This window comes from Diospyros lotus, chromosome 6 (genome assembly GCF_014633365.1).
Source record: "Diospyros lotus cultivar Yz01 chromosome 6, ASM1463336v1, whole genome shotgun sequence".
NCBI classification, from domain to species: domain Eukaryota; kingdom Viridiplantae; phylum Streptophyta; class Magnoliopsida; order Ericales; family Ebenaceae; genus Diospyros; species Diospyros lotus.
In genome coordinates this window covers 10,754,492-10,768,464 of record NC_068343.1, presented here as the reverse complement: position 1 = coordinate 10,768,464, position 13,973 = coordinate 10,754,492, and the positions used below count along the sequence as shown (strand labels likewise).

General features: G+C 36.6%; 1 protein-coding gene across 4 annotated transcripts; it reads right to left on the bottom strand.

The window, feature by feature from the left end:
* Positions 1 to 4,595: 4,595 nt before the first annotated feature.
* Positions 4,596 to 13,260, bottom strand: LOC127804153 (kinesin-like protein KIN-7E). 4 transcript variants are annotated; one of them, XM_052340943.1, is made up of 14 exons: positions 13,071 to 13,260; positions 12,444 to 12,807; positions 11,781 to 11,870; positions 11,573 to 11,673; positions 11,346 to 11,459; positions 11,191 to 11,272; positions 11,043 to 11,110; positions 10,891 to 10,956; positions 10,672 to 10,796; positions 8,735 to 9,068; positions 7,490 to 7,588; positions 6,481 to 7,401; positions 5,697 to 6,016; positions 4,596 to 5,212 (listed from the first exon to the last, which is right to left on the bottom strand). In XM_052340943.1, the coding sequence occupies exons 2-14, from the start codon at positions 12,661 to 12,663 to the stop codon at positions 4,891 to 4,893; spliced, it is 2,862 nt and encodes a 953-aa protein (XP_052196903.1). In that variant the 5' UTR covers positions 12,664 to 12,807; positions 13,071 to 13,260; the 3' UTR covers positions 4,596 to 4,890. The 4 variants fall into 4 exon arrangements, with proteins under 4 accessions (XP_052196903.1, XP_052196901.1, XP_052196904.1 ...); XM_052340941.1 differs by having other exon boundaries at positions 12,444 to 12,794; XM_052340944.1 differs by lacking the exon at positions 13,071 to 13,260 and having other exon boundaries at positions 11,777 to 11,870; positions 12,444 to 12,864.
* Between the last annotated feature and the right edge of the window lie 713 nt (positions 13,261 to 13,973).

The following is a 13,973-nucleotide window of genomic DNA, read 5'->3' as shown; positions in this document are numbered from 1 at the left end:
TTTGATAATTTAATAATAAATATAACGATATTAGATTTTTATAATATTTAATATATTTATAAATAAATTTACTAATATTTTTTAAAAATAATTATTTAACAAAATTATTTAAAATATTTCCATAATTCCAAATTTAATGGTCAAACTGTGTAAAAAATCACAAAAATAAATAATATCCTTGTGATATAATAATTATTATTTTAAATACAACATTAAATAATCTAATTGAATAATTTTGACATTCATTTTTAAGATCAATTTCAAAACATTACACAGAATAATACACAAAATTTATAATTAAATACACAAAATAATTAAATACAAGCATATAAAAAAATAATAATTAAATATATAAAATATAATCCACTCATACTTCAATACATATAAAATATATATAAAATAGAATAGGAATCAAATTTCACTCCTCATCTATAAAGAGGCATTTTAAATAAAGCCAAATTTTAAGAAGTGACAAGACATATAGGAAGTTGTGTTAGAGATGAATTCAAGTACTTTTCTCCTCGTTCTTTTACTTACCGAGGACCACCCATAAAAGAAATTGCTTCCTTCTCAAGAATCAATCCCACACTAGCAACCTTTAGCACGATTGCATCTTTACAACCACCTCCTTTACCACTTGGTTGTGCCTTGGGAAAGATTTTTTTACTTAGGGAGGATTTTGACCATGCATTAAAGATGGCCTTAGAACAATAATTTAACGTGAGTAAAATTAATAAATAAAATAATCAAAAATAATTTTGAGATTATAATTTAAATTTAAAGGTTGAAAATTTTGAAACTACCAATTTAAATTTTTTTAAACAAGTAAAAATATGTTTGAATATTTTTATTTTATATTTTAAAATACTTGTAAAATATTTTTCTTAAAAATAATTTTTTAAAATCTATATAAGTGGGCCCAAACCTTAACCCACAAGGACCTTTGGCTAGCATGATCCATTTGCCTGTGGTGGCTCAACCCTTTTACCAAGGGCTAAGAGTTATTTTAATTTTAAATAAACATTACGTAAGTACACCCGCCTTAATAATTTAATTAAGGTAAAAATAGAGTTAATGATGATGAGACAGACAGGAGTAACACTATTGCGGTCGCGGGGATTGGGAGGGAACCGAGGGAATGGGAGTTGTTTTCCCGCCAAAAGACCGACTACTTTAAGGAGTGAAAATTAGGATGGCTTGGTTTTGTTTTGAAATGACCACTAAAAGGGTGACATGTTTCAATTAGGACAGCTATCAAATGCTGCTTCACTTCACTTGTCCACAACTTTTCTCCTACCTTTTTATATTAATTGAACAAATATTATTATATATATATATTTCCGTATAGATATATATATATAGTATTATGCTATGATGATTGATTGATAGAATCACGTTTTGCATATTCATTATTATTATTATTATTATTATTTGTAGTAATCTCATCTCCACCTTTTTGAAATATAATAATAATAATCCATTTGGAAGGTAACACATATTTATAAGAATTAACCAAAAACTAAAAGATGAATGGATGAGTATTGAGTGGGGCTGTAACCAAAAGTGAGAGGCTGCTCAATTCGTACTTGATGCAATAACAAGCAAAACTAAAAATGTCTACCCACCAAATAATAATGTTATAAAGTTAATTAATCATTCGCATTATATGTATAGAATACATACACTCACTTGCTAATACTTTTTTCATTTTTGGAATTTAAGAGTAAATTTCTTTTAAAGATTTATCTAGTAATAGATTATAATTACAATGATCTTCTTCTTCTTCTACTCTATATATATATATATAATTGGAATTCAAATCGTGTGTAAAGTGTTATGCATATCTTGTGAAATAAATTGCCTAATGGGCATTCTAAAAATAGTAATCGAAGACGAAGATTCTCTCAATAATATTGATAGAAAAACAAAATAATAACTTTTTATTTTTCTGTTATAAGGTAGGTGTGACAAAATGTACACATTCTTTTAGATAAATTCTAGGCCATAAACAATTTTTAACGTCACATCAATCAAATCAAATTAAATCAAAAACTTGATAAATGCAAAAGCGTCGGAAGAGAATCCCCACATCCGCTGACAAGACTCACATAGCCCAGGTGGAAACCCCTTCACCGCAACCCCCCCACCCCCACCACATTACTTATCCTTCTTACCTTGCTTATCATCACCGATGGGCGAACCAAGGCCAAGGCCATGGCCGGCCGCCAGATTTTCCCTCTTTTTTCTCTGTACTTTTTTCCTTGATTCGTGGTTGTATTCTTTGTCGTCATTTTCTTGGCGGAAATTGAAGTTGAGGTCCAACAACAAGTTGAGTCGCTCGCGCGCAGAGTAGAGGACACGAACAATGAAATCTAAACCAAAGCCAACAGGGAAGAAAGACGAACAAAGCCACGCGTGGGCCGCGACCCAATCATATAATACGACGCCTCCAGCCACCCTCAATCAGATCAGACAATGTTTGTTTGCCTTTGCCCGCCCCCACCCCAGTCCCCATCCTACCACGTCTAAACCACCCCACCCCCCCACCCCCACACTGTAATCATTTCAATTTTTAGAAGTATGTACCCAGAAATCTTTTCTAATATTTTTATTCAAACTTATTTAAATAAATCAAAATTTAGATCACCATCACAGCCAACTCCCACTAGCAGATTTATACTGAATCAAAAATTTTATTTAAGAAAACAAACAAATGGCAAAATTAACTTTGAGACTCGGTGTTGGTGTAACAACCCATGATCATGAGATGTGTACTACTACTAAGTACTATTCAAGTTTACTTTTTCTTTTTGTAAAGAATAGGGTTTTGGATACAAGTTCTCGTTTGGCGCAAATCATTGGAAGTGTGCTATGTGTATCAAATATTATCAGCTCGATCCAAACTAAAACACTGTAAAGAATTGGATCCATACTCCCTCTACTCCCCATCAAAATTTTGTAAGAGTAATCTTCAATCCCTACTCCCTACTCTGTTGTAGGGATAAAACTTGATAGATAGAGAAGAAAAGAATAAAGAAAAAATAAGCAAGGCATGGTTGATGGATGGAGATATGCTGCATATGCTAATTTGGTAAATCAAACAGAATTGGAAGGAAAAAGCAACAGAAGAGTCATAAATCGAGGAGATTCTTCTTCTTAACCTATCAATAGAAACAACGTGTGTGTGTGTGCACTGTGCATGCATTCCCTTTTTCGTCGTCCCCCTGCCATTGCCACCATCATCAATTTGTTAAAGTGAATCACCATCATCAACACACACACACACACACACACCTTTTTTCATTTATTATACATCTCATTGAAAACAAACTAACTAACTAAATAAATACAATAATTTTACTCAGACCTACTTATCGAATATCAATCTATTAAATTAAAAATATATATATTCATTTTCATGATTTTTTTTTTAAAAAAAATTAAATTTAAATTGTATAATCATCAAATCATTTGATTCACCATCAATTTATTATATATTCTTCTTTTGAAAAAAACAAAAAAAGAGAACCATTTTTAATGAAATATTTTACATTTGGTTACTAAATCACACTGCAACAAAGCACCGAGAAATTAAAGATAAACAAAAAGATTATATTGTATTGTAACACTATATTATCAAAATGCTCAGATTAATCACAACGCCGGAGAAACCACCCAAAGGAAATCAACGTTCAACAACTCAAAACACACATTCATGAAGATCCTAATTAAACTTGCATTCTGGTTGGACGGTCTCCGGCCACAGTAGTCGCCGGAGCTAATTCAGCCGTCATCGGAGCTCGAATCGCTTCATACGCGTCTCTGCAATCTCGCACGGCGTGGAAGACCAGCAGAACGGAAACTAGGCTGAAAACAACGGCGAAGACAACGCTCAAAGCCGCTAGGCCATTGTTGCGGTGGCTTGGGCGAGCCAAGCCCTTGGATACGAATCGCTCGGCGAGCAAGACCAGAACTGAAGCCAGAAGCGCCTTCCAAACAGCCCCTCCGGCGCAATGAAACCATGGCCGGTTGCTGTTTTGTTTCTGCATCGAACGAAGAAACAAAGATAGAGGCTTTGGTTCAGTCGTTGAAGTAAAGGAATTAGTGGATGGCTTCGAGGAAAGATTCTCAGCCCTAAGGGAGATGAAAATTTGAGAAAACGTCTCCGCCGCTGATGTTGGGATGGAAAGGATGGCCAATGGCTCAATGCTACTGGCAATGGGAATCTATCTTTCAAATGATCGGCTGGATCCTTCAGCCTCACTCACCCTTATAGCTACAGGATCATAGCTATAGGGTAACTGGTAAGTGCCCAATTTGGAAACTAATTTGAATTGACGTGATTGTATCAATTTTGGTTATTTTTTTTTAGGAAAATACTATTTCTACACCCATTTTTAATTAATGATATTAAAGAATAAATATATTATATATTTATGTTAATATGACATAAAATATAATATATTAATTAATACACAAGTATTGTTAAAAGTGTAACGAGTGAATATTTTATATGTTACAATACAATGAATGAGGTCTCGTCCAATTGTCTTTCCTTGTATTACTAAATAAGTGTCTGCCAAACAAAACAAAGATGCAAGAAAGGAAAGGATTAGGCTGTTTTTCAGAAATGATAACAAACCAAAATGCTTTCAAGCTTTTGACCATCTTGTTCTGAAAGGCCTGGCCTCCTACACAGCAAGCACACAGGCAGGGGATAGGAAAAAGAAAGGGCAGCACATGTACATTATTTCGGGGCTAGGCAAATTTACAAAGCCTAAAAAAAAACAGAAATCTCTTATGTGCAGCAAAAGGTAGCCAGTAGTAGTAGCAATCCGAGAGCTGATAAATTTTTCCTAAATCGGAGACTCACCTCACCAAAAATTAAACTTAGAGAAGAGATGCGACACTCTGTTTCAAACTATAGAACAGGTCCTTCGGGGGCTGGGGTGCAAAGTTCAGGCCAAACATTTCTTTGGGAGCCTGCCCTGGCTCAACTATGCCAACCAACTTTGCTACAAGGAAGGCGCTATTGGCAATGTGGTCCATGTCCTCGGTGTTGGTCCACAAGCAGTAGGCCAGCTGCAACCTCCTATTCTTCGAGTTGATCTTGATTCCCCACTTAAGGTACAGGCTCTCTCGATCTTGTTCTGAGAGTCGCTTTAGCATTTGCTTGGCCAGCTTCTCCCTCTCACGACAAAGAGCCTTCATGCTGTAGCCAAAGAAAAAGATTTGAGAGTCGAAAGGCACGTTTACTATTGCCTGGCAGAGTAATATGAAGTATCATACACAATTGAAATGGCAATAGAGAAGCTGAACTTTGGTGAATACAAGCAGGAAACTGTAACATGCATTTTTGTCTTTCCACTTAGAAAAAGTCACATAACAATTATGAACAGAAACAACATCGATTCCAGGAAACTGCAGGGAAGTTGAGCTATGCCCTTGTTAAGTGGGCCCCGTAAGGTGCAGAACCACATGTAAAACTGGAGAAGTTGACAACGCAATAATAACAGATTGGGGTCTGGTATTTTAACCAAGACACAAAAAGAGAATTGCGGGAGAATGCTTCCTAAATTAGTGATCAATCCGTTTAAAAAAAAAAAAATTAGTGACCAATCTTCATTTCTTTTTCTTATGCACACGTTTTTTGTAATTTTTCTGTTCATCAACATTTTAAATGAAGACGTATTTACCTTGAAGCAGGAGAGAGAGTTCGACCGCGGTCCATAGTTTTATTTCCTCGAGAAAATGTGTCCTTGAGGAAGGATAACCTTCGGAGCTCAACTTCCATGTAAATGGAGTCAGATGGGTCACCTTTGAAAAGGAGGAAAAAGTAAGTCCTGTGCACCAATGACACATTACAGTCGTCCCAGAGTTTAATTATTTCTCCTTGGATCCTCTTGAACTCCAAGGCCCAGTCTGAAAGACTGTTTGAATCATCTTCTATTGGATCCAGGCCAACATCTTTCACGTTCTTAAAAGATTCCTCAGACTTCACTTCAACCGTTTGCACCTGTCAGGCATAACAAAACAAAGTAAAGGTTACAAACAGCAGAGTCCCATGCTAAGAATTAAAACAGTAACAATGATAAATGCATTTGGTAAATTCAACTAGATGACCAAAGAAAGCACAAGGTGTCAGGCCTGCTTTTCAATTCCTGCACGTTCAATTTAAAACCAGAAACATAAAATATACTAAGTTCTCTCTGCAATAACAGTAATTAGCATATTTTCCGCTTTCTTGCTCTCATTTTGTTATTTTCTTACAAATATTGGGATTATGAACTTAATCCTGTTCTTATAATCACTAGACTTCAGAGTGTGAAAATGATTGTACTCAGCACTATAGCACATGAAAAAAAGCTGTGTTACAAATTTGTGAATTTGAGGTTGATATGGAGCAACATTGTTGCCAATTGTTCCTTGAGTTACCACAAGATATTTCAATAAGAAAACAAAGAACAGAGATAGACTCACTGGACATTGGACAACTTGCTCCTCTTTCTGAAACGCAACCTCTTCCTCCATCTGTGTGACACACGCATTAACACTACTAATGTTCTCATCAGATGAGGTCTTGTCTTTCGGTGCCTCAAGCTCAAGAGCAGCAGCAGTACCAACAGAAGATTGAGAACTTTTGCTCCATACTCGATTCATGCTTCCTGCTTCCTTGCTTTCAGTATCAGCTTCATACTTCAGTTCAGAAAGCTTTCTTTGGATTCCTTCAGGTCTTCCAGTGAAGTCCTTTTCAAATCCATTCGGTGGTGTGTTCTCATTATTCTCTACCTCAGAAAACCAAAGTGAACGTGGGCTAGTCATGAGACTAGCTTTACAACTTCTACTTTTGGTTAACTTTAAGGTTCCAGAGCTACATGTATAATTTACTGATGGCCATGGAGAAAGTTTTTCAGGAGAGGGAGCAATGAAAGGGACAATAAAATTTAACTCTTTATCTTCTTTTATTGGCAGTGACACAAGTTCCTTATCTGTTCCGTTTTCTACAGGACATGATACATTGGATTCTGAGAGATGGTCAGTACTTGACTCTTCTGTCTCAATGCATCTGACTTCCTTGCATAAGTCCTCTGACATTCCATCCGTTTGCTCTTCAATCCCATTCCAACTCTGTTCAGAATTACTTCTAATAAACTGAGAAGTGCTGACCAATATATGCGGAGAATTACCATTCAGCTGATAGTTCTCTTCGTAATCAGAAAGCCGTACATAGTGATCATCAGGACTATCTGCATTTTGTACATAGGCATACGTAGCTCTATCAAACATCCTGACACCAATATCCAGAGAGTGGGGATCTGCTGAAAGGGATCTTTCTGATATTGTATTTTCATATTCTGGTGATTTCCGAATTCGCAAGTGAGGATAGTCATTCAAACCCACCTGGAGGAGGATAGAAGAACAATACTTAACCGGTCAAGCACATCTAGATGGAAGGTATATGCCAGTTACATAACTAAATTGCAAGTACCATTGAATCTCCATCCTCGCCAACCAATCGCAGCAAATCCTGAACCTGAGATTTTGCAAAATCTCGTTGCTGCGTCAGATCCATTACCTCCTTCTCCAGCTATAAGAGAAGACAAAGTTAATTATCAAAATAGATAAATAATAAAGGCATCCAGAGTGTTATCCCATAGGATGAAGGGCTGTTGTTCTGGTGAAAGGCAAAACTTGTATTATGTCGTTCAAATATGCTTGTTCACGGACTATATAGTTAACAAGGTGCAACCTTAACTTCCATAAAACAGTATCATGTGAAAATACTAAAACTTTAGGCCTACTCTAATCAGAAAATCAAGTAACAGTGTCGAGAAAACCTTTGAAAATGTAACATGATGATGTAGCTCATTTTTTTGCAAGGTTTCTAAATATATCCCTTACTGTGAGCCAACTGAATGTTTATATAAACTGCAAGCCAGATATGTTATTGAGATCGACAGTTCTTCGACATATTTCATATTATCAACATGACCATGTTTTTGAGTTAAATGCCACCAATGTTGCAGGTGGTCTTCTTATGGAATAGTCAAAGAGTTGAAAATGCATTCAGCCTGACACAAAATATTTTTGGCTTCTTAAAGGATGAAAAGGAACACCAAATGACTGTTTCAAGGCCGAGTAATGGGAAAAGTTTCATGAAAAATGTCCCCCAACTAATCAATAAATTTCTACAAGACTTCAATGAGAGAGACCAATCAGTTGGCTGGAATGATAAGCATCCAATAGCAAGCTAACAAAATTCTCTTTTTGCTGCAAGAAGATTTTCAGACATTTAGTGTCAAGAATAAAAATAAAGATCAATAAATGAGGAAAAACAGAACTCATTTTGCATTTATGATGCAGAGGAGAAATACTATTATTATCTCAACATGGCTAAAGGACAGCAGTAGACAAAAGAAAGTAACAGAGAAGTTAAGCAATCCGAAAGGACAGATGGAAACAATTTTAAATAGTAAAGAATAATGCAAATAGAAGTAAGTGTCTTGCAAGAAATTATATGCTCAGGCTTGCAACTGCTCCACTAGGATTTTACATCTTCTTTGAGTTCACAAATACAGCAGCCTAGTTTTAGAAAGGCTTCCAATTATGTACCTAATATAAAAAACATATGAGGGGATGCAAGCTTTTTTGTAATAGAATATGTTCGACTAATTGGCATTGACTGCTTAAGATTGAATCAGATAGGAACACAATATTAAAAGCCAAGTATCACCTTTTCAATCTGAAGATCCTTATCTTGCAGTACTGCTGAATAATGCATTGCAAAAGTGGATCCTGGACTTCGCAGTTCACTCTCCAACCTCGCCAACTCTCTCTGCAGATGCTTCACTAATGCCTTATCTGACATGATTACATTAACTTGAGCATTAGTTGTCACTTCCTTGGCACAACTTGCAAACAGAAGGGTATTTCTGGATTGCTCAACAAGACTCCTTGCAGGGCTCATGGTACATATGATGGCAGTTCTAGCATTGCCTCCTAACGATGATTGCAGTATGCGGGTTAGTTTAGAATCTCTGAAAGGAATATGCCCATTTCTTCCCTTGCTGTACCAAGTCATAGGACAATAAATATGAGTGACAAACAAAACCGATAATCTGTAAGTGGTAATGTTTGGACCATAAACTAATACAATCAACCGAAAAAATAAAAAAGGAAACATAATAAAGAATAAAAGAAATCTATTTAACAAAAGAAGGAGAGCAAAAGTACCAAAAAATCCTCCATGGTTTCTAAAAATAAAAAACATACAAATACCGACATAATATGCTCTTTATTGCATCCCAATGCAGTAAACTAGGCAAAGGTACCAGTCAAAGATGATAACAAAGAGTATGGACTGAAAAGCACAATCAAGAGATATACACAATAAGTTCTCAAGATATGGTCGCCACACTGCCTCAAGCTTCCTATGTTGTGAGACACTGATTGCTGTCAACTAAATATGCAATTAATCATACTTACAGCCAATTTGTACATGTGGTTGAGTGTGACTTGGATAAATAGAGAAGCAAGGCTAAAGTAAAATTTTCTAACAATCCATCACAACCATTAAGTAACGCAATTATATAATGGTTTCACAAATATTGCTGTTGCATTACACCCTAATTTAGAATTCACATTCATATCAGCCAGCTATTCTACAGCAGTTACTGCTACCTAGCTGGTCATCCATTGCTCTTTACGTAAATATGCAGAATCCTTGGGGAGGTAAAAATAAAGAGACTGATGAACCATCCATCATTTTGATTTAGACCGTTTTGTAGAGTAGCTCCAAGAAATGCACGAATTCCACTTTGTTAGGCAATTCAAAGTCAAAACAGAGAATCCATATGCAACCCTTGCAACATACTTTGGTCCCAATGTGAATGCTTAAACAATGGAACAACATAAACAAAAAATCCCATTCTTCTTCTTCTTTATTCTATTTCTATTTGGACAGACTTGCAAAATGGGCACACTAGAACATATACAAGTGAAAGATATAAAATGCTGGAACCATTTTAAACAAAGTCAGGGAGAAAATGCAAATGATTTATCATAGGATTTACCCTTAAAGTACAATTGCTTCAGAGGCATTCCACCCCTCAATGCAAGTGAATACATTGAACTTTAGGGGTTCATATTATGGATTTAATTCCATGAACAAAAAATAATATAATTAACTAGAATGCTTTGAGCACTTCTATACAGGAATGTGCAGGACTTAGACACCATGGTGGAAATCATATCCCTTAAAACACTCATAGAAATGGATGACAAACCTGAAATGGGGTAAGGAATTAAATAAAAAAGTAACGATAATGGAAGCATAACTTTCATTGGCATGCCATCATTTACAAGACCCAAGAAATAAAACTAATTTCAAAGTTATTCCTTTTTCTTATTAAGTGGAATACCATACTGAAGAGAAGTAACAAATGTTACCTACAAGTTATAATGTCAGATCATTAATTTCAATCAAATCTTTGAAGATCTGAAGGTTTACTGGAAATAATTATTAGGACACTCAACATAGCACTCAGTTATCTCATACAGGGCCACTAATTTTTCAAGCTTGACTTCTTCTGAATGGGAACAATTTTTGGAGCTAGGACTTTAGGTTCCATTATTGTTATCAAAATGAGAAAGAATGAAAAGCAAACTAACCTTAGCTTGCGGATAACAGTCCCCAAGGTCAATAAACTGCGGTTTATGTGGCAACCTTCCTTTAGCCTTGTGCCAGCTGATAATGACTGAGATGCACGCTCACTCCCCGCAAGATCAACAAAATTCTACAAAGAAATGTATTAGTTGCAGGTTTTTGTGCTACTTATCAACATTTTATGCACCATCTAAATTAACATAATAAAATTGGATAATCTGTACCACAGAAGCTACAAGTGTGCTTGAGCTGTCCTTGCTTAAAAACTCCCGAGGGGAACTTTCAATTGTCTGCAAAAACCCCATTAGTTAAATGGAAAGGGCAACATGACAAGTGGAGCTCCAGCAAAAACAACTTCAGAACACTATATTTCTACCAATCTGATAATTTGATGAGATCTGGAGCTTGCTTCATTCAGGGCTGTCTCCCCAATCTGTCTCTGAGCTGCAATTATGGGACATCGTTTTTAGAATATGCAGTCATGAATAAATAACCAGAAGTTAGATACTGAAGAATAAGTTTACCCTCGCAGATGGAAAGGAGCTCCATTACATGATTCCAGTCCCTTATAGGTTCCTCTATGAGTTTCTCAACTACAGTCCCTCTCTGCAAAAGTAGGAAAGAATTAAGTGTAAAGGGAAAATATAAAATGCTAGTGATTTAGTACAAGGAAGTTGACCTCTGGATCATCTAGAAGCCTAAGTGGAGAACTATCCATGCTGAGGAGGTCCCTGACAGATTCATTGTAAATCTCCATGGCAGATAATTTCAAATGATATTCTCTTTCCATACGCTACAAAGAGAAAAAAAAAAGTATATAGTCAACAGGCTAGTGGAAACCCAAGGAAACAGAGAAGAATGCAGCCACTGCACGGAGGAGGCAAAGAACATTACTTTCTTGATTACCTTTTCTATGTAATAAAAAATATCTGCTATGGTGTACTCAGTAATCCCAGTCATTGTATATGTTTTACCGCTGCTTGTTTGTCCATATGCAAAAAGAGTAGCTGGAATATATGTCCATAATTTGACATACTTTAAACTGTCAATGGAGCTCAAGTGAAATACGCCATCAGGAATAAAGGAAAAACATACAGAAAGAGGTCTTACTCACAGTTAATACCCCTGAGCACTGAAAGAGCAACTTCTTTAGCTCCTTCCTCGTACACCTGCTTCGTGGCACAGCCACTACCAAATACTCTGTCTAACATAAAATAAAATGGAAGATCAGGAAGAATCTAAGTAAGGACACCCAAATCCGATGTGAAACTACGATAAGCTTCTGCAGAAGCTGCCTTCTCAAAACTAGCGTAATAAATCATATGCCAAAAAAAGAAAAATCATTTAACAGTCTACACTGGAAATGATTAAGGCTTGTCACAACAACAATGATGAGTCAATTATGGAAATGATACTACAAAATTGGCATCCACAGAGAGGCCTTAATTCAATATAACAATATAACCTCCACCCTGAAACCCTCCTAGAAATAAGACCAAATGGGAAGTAGGTCAGGGAAAACTCCAAATTGCCAAAGGAGATCAGATAACAATTCAAGAAAGATGGTGTTCTAACAACTTGGTGGTAGGCATTTTAGGTTTGAATCATCAATTATGCAAAACTTGCAGGTTTCAGCCCAAAAACAGTTTTAAAGCTTTCAAAAACCTAAATTGATCAATAAAGCTATAAACACTCACATTCTCAACGTACACAAATCACACTAAAAACATACCAAATTTCACACCAAAATGGAGAGAAAACAAAAACAATTGCATACCAAATGTATAGGCAGTTGGGTACATTGACCGGTCGAGCACCGGAAGACTGCGGTTCTTGAAAACGATGGTGCTCTCATTGACACATTCCCAATCACACACATCGTTCCTGGCAATCTCCTTCTCGTTCAGAGGCCTCAACCTAACCGACACCAAAATCTTCTCCTCTTGGCCGACGATTCCCCTCTCGTCTCCGGCGCCGCCGTCGTCGGTCGTCCCCATTTCTCCCTCCTCTGTTTCCTCACCCACAAAACGCTATCAAACACTTCGAATTGAGACCACAATAAATAAACCCATCACGGCCCTTCTTCCATTTGTCAGTGATGCTGCCTGTTTATCCCCACAACAACGATCTGCATGAAGGAACTAATCAAGGGTAAGTCGGCAAATTATGGTCACTCTTTTGTCTCATGCACCGTTTATTCAAACCGCATGCCTTCATGATTTACTATTTATGTTGGGTTTGAACTTTTTCTACGGTATTGGTCCCCAGGTACAGTCTGTCATCGTCCTTGTTTGTTTTTTTTCTCGTTTTCTTTTCCTTTTTTCCAAGTTCGGGTTAGAGGATGTCTTGCATTCTAGAAAGCTTTAACACAGACAAATCGAGGTTAAGAGTTTCGCGGTTTTACCTTGGGAGACGAGAATTGAATATCTGGGTCGTTTTCATGGATCAAACCAGCTTCTTCTGCAGAGCGTCTCTCTCTCTCTCTCTACAAAGCAATTCAGAGAGAGAGAGCAGCGTGGAATGCGAGCGAGTCTGGAGACTGAAAGAAGTATACGGCCGTTTTCACCGTTACGCCGATTTTGGGGAGAGGGGGGGGGGACCGATTATTTGCGGAGTTGTTTCTCTTTCTCTCTGCGCCTGCGCGGGGGTGGAGGTTGGCACCGAATAAAATGTTTTATTTTATTTTTATTTAATATAAATGAATATTTACTAAGATTAGAGATTAAGAACACAAATTAGTTGTTAGTCCAATTGTCAGGGCCTGTGATTAGTTGAGGTTGTGAAGTCATCAATCTAACAATGATAATTAGCTCTCCCAAAATTGACAAGTCATCCCCTCCCCTTCCCTTCCCTCCCCTTCCAATTATGCAAATGCAACACCCAACATCCTCAATACCTCATGATGTGCCCTGTCCTCCTCCTCCTCATGGATATGATGATATTTAAAAACAAAGGTCATAGATTATATATATATATATATATATAATAACATTAAAAATGTTGCTCAAATAATTTGACTAAATGAGTTAATTTATTTTTCGGGCATTTCTCAATTTGGGAAAAGGTTGAAAGAAACTTTATGGGCACTGAACAGTTTGGAAGGCGGGAAGTCATAATTTAGGTTAGGTATAGGGTAGACTTATATCTATCACTATAAATGATTGATTTTAAAATTCTGGGAAGAAGAAAGCAACAGTGGAGTGAATGCAAGAAGGAAAATCACCAAACCCTATTGAATTTGCACGTTGTAGGAGGCTAACTGCTTTGGCATTTACCACTTAAACAGTGAAGCAAATGCATGCAGCCG

Bases quoted from the DNA above. Each gene is read 5' to 3' on its own strand.
- LOC127804153 (XM_052340943.1), bottom strand. From the start codon at position 12,663: ATGGGGACGACCGACGACGGCGGCGCCGGAGACGAGAGGGGAATCGTC. The intron at 11,871-12,443 runs GTATGCAATTGT...ATTTTATGTTAG, and splicing joins CCCAACTGCCTATACATTTG to ACAGAGTATTTGGTAGTGGC. The intron at 11,273-11,345 runs GTCAACTTCCTT...CTACTTTTGCAG, and splicing joins GGCTTCTAGATGATCCAGAG to AGAGGGACTGTAGTTGAGAA.